This window comes from Lactuca saligna, chromosome 9 (genome assembly GCF_052625555.1).
Source record: "Lactuca saligna cultivar CGN05327 chromosome 9, ASM5262555v1, whole genome shotgun sequence".
In the NCBI taxonomy this organism is placed as follows: domain Eukaryota; kingdom Viridiplantae; phylum Streptophyta; class Magnoliopsida; order Asterales; family Asteraceae; genus Lactuca; species Lactuca saligna.
The window spans coordinates 11,714,364-11,723,535 of record NC_136425.1 but is presented as its reverse complement, the minus strand read 5'-3'; the positions used below and the strand labels follow the sequence as shown (position 1 = coordinate 11,723,535).

The 9,172-nt window shown below is 36.8% G+C and overlaps 1 protein-coding gene across 3 annotated transcripts; it reads left to right on the top strand.

Moving 5' to 3' along the window:
- Nucleotides 1-2,106: 2,106 nt before the first annotated feature.
- Nucleotides 2,107-6,185, top strand: LOC145017895 (glutamate receptor 1.2-like). Of its 3 annotated transcripts, none has more exons than XM_078975849.1 (5): nt 2,107-2,487; nt 2,600-3,798; nt 3,875-4,178; nt 4,291-4,658; nt 4,742-6,185. In XM_078975849.1, the coding sequence occupies exons 1-5, from the start codon at nt 2,229-2,231 to the stop codon at nt 5,084-5,086; spliced, it is 2,475 nt and encodes an 824-aa protein (XP_078831975.1). In that variant the 5' UTR covers nt 2,107-2,228; the 3' UTR covers nt 5,087-6,185. The 3 variants fall into 3 exon arrangements, with proteins under 3 accessions (XP_078831975.1, XP_078831974.1, XP_078831973.1); XM_078975848.1 differs by having other exon boundaries at nt 2,558-3,798; nt 4,751-6,184; XM_078975847.1 differs by having other exon boundaries at nt 2,558-3,798; nt 4,742-6,119.
- Nucleotides 6,186-9,172: the final 2,987 nt, after the last annotated feature.

Genomic DNA, 9,172 nt, shown 5'->3' with positions numbered 1-9,172 from the left:
TTCTTTCATGTATAAATGTGTGTATTTATATGAGATCATATACAACAATTTTTACTTTGTTATGCCGAGTTTAATTCCTTAGATCGGAGGATTTTTCTAGATCTGTGCTAGGGTTAGGGTTATGGTTTTTTAGACATGTGTGACGGCGGCGTTGATATCTAAAAACAACAATAAGGATGGCACTGAAACGAGATATGAAAATCTTCAAGAGCGTCGGTTGTCGGAATCGATCTTGTTGGAAAAACATAATGAGGTGAGCCCTGATGTTCATATGTATGTGAGTCAAATTCCGATAGAAATGGCGGAAACTTCTCAAGGTTGACTCGGTGGTTGTGGTTGTTGTGAGAGAGAGGGGGGGGGGGGTGATGTTTTCTTTTTATTTTATTTGTTTATGAATATAATTAAAAAAAAATTAATAAGTATATATATATATATATATATATATATATATATATATATATATATATATATATATATATATATATATATAAACATATTAATCATTTCAGGTTGGTTATGGATTAAAACTACAAAAAATATCAACCGTAAAAGAACCAAAACCATACAAAATATTAAAAATCAGACCGGTATCATCAAATTTTTTTTAATCAAAACCACATATATTTTACTGGTAGTACGGACCATCGATTTTTTCTATATAAAAACTTACAGATTATTGAAGTGAAAACATGTTTTTACATTTAAAATCAAACAGGTTTCTAGAATATGACTTTTAGTCTTTTTTTTTTTATTCTTTAACGGTAGACCAAACAAGATTCAAAAGTCTTTGAAATTCCAATTGAGATAAATTCTATTTTTAAATCTTTTAAATTCGATTTGAAGTCGACTTTATTTTAAAAAAATTTAATTTTTTGAAAATGTAATTTTAATCGACTATATTTTTTTAATTTTCATACCAAATGATATGACTTTAGTCTTCTAAAAGAATGACCTGTTAAGACCTTACTGGCCAGCTGAGGATGGTTATTGCCGACGTGGAGCTCCCTCAACTGCGTGGTAACGCCAGGAACACCGTCACCCTATGCTTTTCGTTTCATCCCGTTACGTACCACCAATGCGGTTTCTCATCCCCTAAGCGGTCAGGAGACAAAATGCATTCTTTGGGCTTGGGCTGTACTGTTGTTAATTAGCAGCGGAGAACCTCAACAAACGAGGGAAAACAGAAGCGTAGTTAAAATTAGGGTGCCTGGAAATTTTGTTACTTATGTGGATCGCGAAACTTCTCACTCAAATTTCCTACCAGTCCCCTTATATTTAGGAATTAGGACGCGAAGAATCTGAAAGCTACATCCCACATCGGTGGTGCGAAGCAACTGACATATGAAATACCTGATGGAGATTATGACTCCTAATGTTCTTGTTTTTACTGGTGTTGAGGTTATGTAGCCAGTTTAGATATACAAAGCTACTGTTCAATGAAATGCATGAAAAAGACTATGACAAGATAGAAAGTTTTTTGGTACGATTTAGGTTTTATCAAGTTTTATTACCTTGTAACAACCGAACACTTAAAGACGATAATGCTACTATGATACTTGGAATCACAGTTTCTATAACAAGCTAACAAAGACAATGATGCTACTATATATGTACTTGTACTCGTATATTAATGATTGTACAAATATTGCTCATGATTTGAGCAAGATTTTTTCTTTGTGCCTAGGCTCAAGAGAAAATACATGAGCCAAATAAGACTTCAAGAAAATTGGTTATATATGTGTTTGAATAATTTCCGTGTATGTAGTATGTCTATTAAGATCTGTTGTGTATTGTGTTTTTAATTGTTGCCACTACACACTGAATGTTCGCGCTCTAAATAACTAGGTTTAATTCTCTTATTTGTAATTGTATTTAATACATTTTAAAAGAATATTATTTGTACAAGACAAGATATTGACCGTCTAATATCCAGGTTCCCATTGATGCTGATAGGTCTGACTAAATCAGTAGATTTTTCTTCCTATTCAACGGTTCAGCGTAAGGAACGCGGACCAGCTGGACTTTTTAATTTAATTAATCAATCTAAATACATTCATAGCGACGTAACTCAAACTTAAAACTTAAGTAATGAGCTCTCATATATTACTCCTGATCGTTCTTGTTCTTGTTTAAGTCGACAGGACTCCATTTTCTTTCTTTCCCCACCTACTAAAAGTGTTACTGTGTCATCTTGATCTTACTAAAAATTTAAAAATAAATTGTTGCCGATGATAAATTTCAGGTTATATCCATTTCTAATCTTGATGTTGCTTAGCTTTCAAAGCCTTTCAACAGCACATGAAGATCCAACTTACAAGGAAGTACAAGTGGGAGTGATTCTTGACATGGAATCATGGGCAGGGAAGGTCGTTTATCGTTGCATCACCATGGCTATTTCTGACTTTTACACAGCCAATCCTCTCTACACAAGGATTGTTTTTAAGACCAGGGATACCAAAGGAGAACCACTGCGTGCCTTGTCTAGTGGTACTGTCTTTTTATCTTTTTTGGAAAACTTTCAATTCTAAATGTTAATATACTGTTCATGGATATTCAGCTCTTGATCTATTGGAGAACACTAAAGTGCAAGCCATAATAGGTCCTGAATCAACAGTGGAGGCAAGATTTCTGGACGTTTTTGAGGACAAGGCTAACATACCAATTCTTTCCTTTTCAACAAGTCCCTTTCCAAATCGTAATCCTTATCTTCTTCAAATTGCACAAGATGAAAACACTCAGTTCAAAGCCATTGCTGCGATGGTTGATTCATTTAAATCCACGGAGGTGATTGTCATATGTGAGGACACTACAAATGGGAGAGAAATGACGACTTATATGGTTAGTGCGTTTCAAGAAAAAAACATATATGTTATGTATGCTAGCTTCATTTCAGCCTCTTCCAAAAATGAACAAGTGTGGGAAGAGCTTCGTAAGCTTCAAACTATGCAGACCATGGTGTTTGTGGTGCATGTGTCACCTTCTCTAGCGACCAATGTTTTCTCTATGGCAAAAGAGTTAGGCATGATGGGCGAAGGATACATGTGGATCGTAACAAGTAAGACTACAAACTACTTGGAATCCCTGGATTCTGAAGCAATTGAATCAATGCAAGGGGCTGTGGGTTTCAGATCTTATTTTCCTGCATCAAGGGAACTTCACAAATTTGTTTCGAAATGCAGAAAGGAACATTATGATTTGAACCCTTTTATGGAGTTTAAGGGGGTAGATCCCAGTGGTATATGGGCATATGATGCAGTTTACGCACTAGCCATGGCTGTTGAAAGGATACAAACTACATCACTTTTGGATGAGTTGTCAAGAGTCAAGTTCCATGGATTAGGTGGTCAATTTAAGCTTATGAATGGAAGAAGCATCTCCAAAGCCATGGAAGTTGTAAATGTGATTGGTAAGGGTGGTAGGAGAGTTGGATTCTGGATGATGGCTACCGGTGGTGGGTTTGTGAAAGAAATAAAGAAATCAAATTCCTCTTCCAATCAAGGCCTTGAAATTATCATGTGGCCAGGTGGGACTACAAGCATTAATCCAAAACGTAGGATGCTACAAACAAATGGCAATAAGAAGCTGAGAATTCTGTTTCCAGGTGCCAACCTATTCCCAAATATAGCACAAATAAGTGTTGATCCCAGAACAAATCTATCGTTTGTCAGCGGCTTCACTGGGGATGTTTTCAATGCTGCATTTAACGCCTTAGACTACGGAGTTGAGATTGAAGTTGTTCCGTTCTCTCATAAGGATGGAAGTACTTACAATGATGTGATCCAAAAAATCTATCTTAAGGTACGTATGTGTCTTTTTGCAAAAAACTGCATGAATCTAGCTTTTAGCTAATATGATGTCGGTTTAATTTTACCAGGAATATGATGCTGCTATCGGGGATTTTACAATCACTGAAAATAGATCTCTCTTTGTCGACTTCACGTTGCCATTCACTGATCTTGGAGTTGGCATAGTAGCCAGAAACACTAAGAACGGCATGTGGATCTTCTTAGATCCTCTTAGTGCAGATCTTTGGATCACAAGTGCTTTTTTCTTTCTTTTTTTGGGGTTTGTCATTTGGTTTATAGAACATCGTACAAACAATGAATTTCAAGGTTCAACAAGACAGCAAATTGGAACAACCCTCTGGTTTGCCTTTTCAACCCTCGTTTATGCTCACAGCAAGTTCTCCAACTCTTTACACTCTAATCTCAATTTACTTAAAGATTTGATCTTCTTCTTGAGCACGCATAAAATCTATATCTCAGATCTGTTGGGAATTGAAAACTGCAGGGGAGAAGCTGCAAAGTAATCTATCAAGATTCGTGGTTACTGTTTGGGTTTTTGTAGTGCTTGTGCTCACGTCAAGTTACACTGCAACATTGAGTTCACTTTTAACAGTACAACAAATTGGAATGAAGGAGATGTCTATTGGGCTCCAGGGTCTTTCACCTGTAGGAATTGTGTATAACAAAATGAATGTTGTTGACGGCTGGTCTGAGAAACTATATGCGCCAGAGGACTATGCTAAAGCATTAACAACCGGAAGATTTGATGCAATTGTCTCTGAGATCCTTTACGTCAAATCATTACTTGCAATGTATTCAGGTGCTGATTTCTCTTTGATTGCAACAGCACCCACCACCAACGGCTTCGGCTTTGTAAGTGTTCTCTAATCCTTTAAGCTTTAATTTTCCATACATTTGATTCCATTTCCATGTATCAGTTAGCTCTATGTTTGCAGGCGTTCCAGAAAGGTTCACCTTTGGCAAGAGAAATGTCCACTCAGATAGCAAAAATGCGCCAAGACGGGACACTAAAAGCATTAGAGGATAAATGGTTGAAACCTGAATCTGCAATGATGTCAAAGGATGTTTCTTCCCCTTCACCAAAAATATTGAATTTTTATGGGCTTCGAGGTCTCTTTTTTATCAGTGGTGTATCCATGGCATTGGCCCTTTTGTTTTCCATGATTGATCTTGTTCGTGAAAAATGGCATATCAAAGATAAGATTAAGATGTTGAGGTGCGTCTTACATAGATCTTCAGAAACACATGCACATGATAATGATGTGGAATCAACGGTTTGAATTTTCTGTAAAGTTAAATCCGAACAACTATACCAAACATCATGTTTCTACATAAGAATCAAAATTTGTGTCAAATATATATAGTTTTGTGTTAGGAAAAGTAAAACGGATAACTAACAAAACCAATAACACACAAGAAACAATATTTACGTGGTTCGGTCAAGTTGACCTATGTCCACGACAAGAGGGGGAAGTCTTTATTTAAGAGCTCTCAAACAGAGGTTACAAGTATAATTTTCACAGAGATTCGTCTAACATTCTAGAATTCAAGATACAAAATGAATTATCATGCATTCTTATTTATACTTGAGGGATCAGACCTAAAACTCTAATGGACCAAGCCTATTGGCCCATAGGCCCATGAATGGTAACAACCAATCATATTTCGCCATGCACCATCTTCTAAAACATTCTTCCATGCCATACAACCTATGAGCATCAACAACACACATGATGGACCACCTTGATTATAGTGGAGCAACATGATGCACAAGTGGCGCATCATAAACACTAATGGTCCAACATTCATCATGGTGGCACAACATGGTGTATTTCTTGAACATGATCATCTTCTAAGCATACGTGGATCAACATGGTACAACAAAGGAATCGAGATGGCGCATCATGTACCAAGATGGTTTATGATGGCGCAACATCCTCCTCTTGGCGCAACTTCTCATAGATGTGGCGCAACATCTCCTTAGATCAACATCTCCTTGGCTCAACCTCACCTTGGCTCAGCATCGCCTTTGCTCAACATTACCCATGCTCAACATCTTCATGGCTCAACATGTTGGACCATGTTACTCCATGTTGCTCCAAGTTTCTCTAATCCATCTTTTGGAAGATTTGTACCTTTTTCACTCCATCTGTTCCTTTTGTCTGATGATCCATTCATTTCTTAGAAGATCTATTTCTTGTCACATGCTCCATGAACCCCAAGTGCTCCATTGAGTTCTAAGTGTTCCATTAAACCCAATTACTCTAGGATAATGCTCCAAATGCTTAAGACACATTTAACATTTTGTTTTGTTTTTTGAACTTGGATTGTTACTTATTTTAATTGGAAAATGAATATCATACTTCCATTATTTACAAAGATAAAAGGACCCGATTAAACTCATAGTCCTAGGAAGGGTGGTCATGTGGTGGTTTGGCTAGGAGACTCTGTTTTGACCCACATCACTAGCAAGATGTAACCAAGTCATAGTGGGTTATTCTTGACAAAGAATCATGGGTAGGGAAGGTCGTTTATCATTGCATCACCTTGGGTATATCTGACTTTTACAAAGCCAATCCTCGTTATATAAGTATGATAGTTTTTATGACTTAGGATACCAAAGGAGAAGCACTACATGATCTGTCTAGTGCTGCTTCTATTGTTATTTTTACTCGGCCTTTGCTTAATTATTATAAAATTTAATTTTGAATACGAATAATATATCATTCATGGAAATTCATCTTTGGATCTTTTAGAGAACACCAAATTGCAAGCGATAAATATGTGGAATCAATATTCTTAGAGATTTTAGAATAAAAGGCTAACATACCAATTCTTTCATTTTCAACAAGTCCTTTTCCGAATCGTAATCCTTATATTCTTAAAAATGCACAAAATGAAACCACTCGGTTTAAAGACATTGATGCAATGGTATAGTTGTTTGAAGCCATATATGTGACTGTTAACTATGAGGACACTACAAATAGTAGAGAAATGACTATTTGTATGGTTAGAGGTAGCCAAAAAGAAGTAGATAAAAGGAAAAAAAAGAAGAGACGACAAAAAAGAAGTAGAAAATAAGAGAGATGTCCATAATAGGAGGTGACAAAAGGGGAGGGGTCGGGGAAACAGGAGGTGGAAGGAGATGAATGATGAATGTACTATTTATCAAGTTGGCTTTTTTTTTGTACTAGAATATGTATGAAAAAAATTAGATAACAAGATATCAAGATTTACAAGTGATAAATTAAGTAAATAAAGTACATATATCAATCACCAGTGGGTTTTGAAGGACAAGACTCATGGATTTGTGGGGCTCGAAGATAGGAGGACCGAAAGTAGGAGTTTAATATTGACCAGAGTCTATGGGGCTACTATGGATCAATCTTATCAAGTAAGTAAGGATGTTCATTTGTTTTAATTTACAACTTTCTCATATTCATTCCGTCGAAGAGAAAGATTTATGGAGGATGTATGCTAGAATAGGAAATGTTGCTTATTAAATATGACTTGAGCATTTGGAGCATTTGGAGTTTAATGGAGCACTTGGAAGCATGAGTGACCATCAAGAATCATGAGTGAGCATTTGGATCATGAACAAGCATCATGAATCACGATTAAACATCATAGATAATGAGTGAGAATCAGGAACCACGAGTGAGCATTTTGATCAAGAGTGAGCATCAGAAATCACAAGTGAGCATCAGGGATCATGAGTGAGCATTAGGGATCACGTGTGAGCATCATGGATCACGTGTGAGCATCAGGGAACATAAGTGAGAAACAGGGATCATACATGAGCATCAAGGATCACGTGTGAGCATCTGAGTTCAGTGGAGCGCTTGAATAAGCATGGAGCACCTGAGAAATGAATGGAGCATCTAAGAAAGGAATAGAGTATCACTAATGCTCCATGATGCAAGGATGCGACATTTTGGATTTTGTGAGCCACTTGAGAAGAGGATGCTTATCATTTGAAGATGCTTAAAAAGGATGCTCATTAGTTGAAGATGCTCAATGAGGATGCTCAAAGATCTTTATGGATGATGCTCATGTAATGTATCTCAAGGATGAAGGTTTCAGAAGTGGCTGCATAGCAGATTTTGATTTATTAAAACCTCTCATGGACCTATGGATTAATGGGTTTGGCCCATTATATTAGGTCTTATCGCTAGTCTATAAATAGGGATATTTACTCATTTGTTTGTGTCTTGAATTCTAGTGAGTAATTGAATCTCTGTTGAATTTTACTTATAATCTCTATTTGAGAACTCTGTGAATAAGAATATTCCCCTTCTGCTCGTGGATGTAGGTCGCCTTGATCGAACCATGTAAATACCGTGTATTTGTGTGCTTTCGGTTTTGTGTGTGATCCACATTACTTTCTAACAAAGGGTCATTAGAACTTGGAAAATGACAACATATTTGTTCTAATTCTTGACAAATGTTGTCTGATTTTCCTAACAAATGGTATTAGAGTTGCAATTAGTGTTTAGTTGATTGAAAATGGCATCTCACAAGTTCGATTTGAAGAAATTCAATGGTTCAAATGACTTTACTTTGTGGAATGTAAAGGTGGAGGCTCTACTATTTCAACAAGGATGTACGATAACATTGTAAGGAGAAGCAAAAGTACTTACAAACATGCAACAACTGATAGGTTGGTTGTAAGGCCAAGTTTCTGGTATGTCCTTTTTAAAAGTTTTATTATTTAAGTTTTGGATTTTTTGTGGCCATGACGTGGTGAATGAGTTCCCACGACATGGCCATGACCAGAGAATACGCAAAGTTTAAGTGGGTGCCATAGCGTGGAAACCATTTAATGAGAAACCCTAATTTTCAGGGTTTGTGCCCCTATTTAAGGGATGCGATGGCTAGGGTTTTCACACCCTCGACCTTCATCACCTCCCTTCCTTGCTTATTTAAACACAAGCATCCATTGATGAAGTTCTTACGCTCTTTGGGTGATTTCTAGCTAAGATGAAGAAGAGAAAGAGTCTTAGTGCATCATCTCATCTTACAAGCTTCACCACCATCTTCTCTCACACTCTTTGGACCTTTGTGAGTATTCAAGCTCGATGCTTTATGGTCATATTTGCTTATATCTAGGTTTTTATGTTCTATTCCTCATGTTTAGGCTAGTTGGAGTGTTGAGCTCTCATAAATTTTCCAACTTTATGGATCCCCAGAGTCCCTTTGTAGTAGTTAGTATGTTTGATGCCTTTGTGGCTCAGACAGGATTTATGTGTTATGTGTTCCGGGCTACGGCCTGATGCAGTATATGTGTTATGTTAGATGATATGTGTCATGCTAGTTGATATGTGTTTATGCTATGTTATGATCAGTTAGTTTCGGACTTCGGTCTG

Coding starts and splice junctions, on each gene's coding strand:
- LOC145017895 (XM_078975847.1), top strand. CDS start 2,229: ATGATAAATTTCAGGTTATATCCATTTCTAATCTTGATGTTGCTTAGC. Junction 3,799..3,874: donor TCCAAAAAATCTATCTTAAG/GTACGTATGTGT, acceptor TAATTTTACCAG/GAATATGATGCTGCTATCGG. Junction 4,659..4,741: donor CCACCAACGGCTTCGGCTTT/GTAAGTGTTCTC, acceptor CTATGTTTGCAG/GCGTTCCAGAAAGGTTCACC.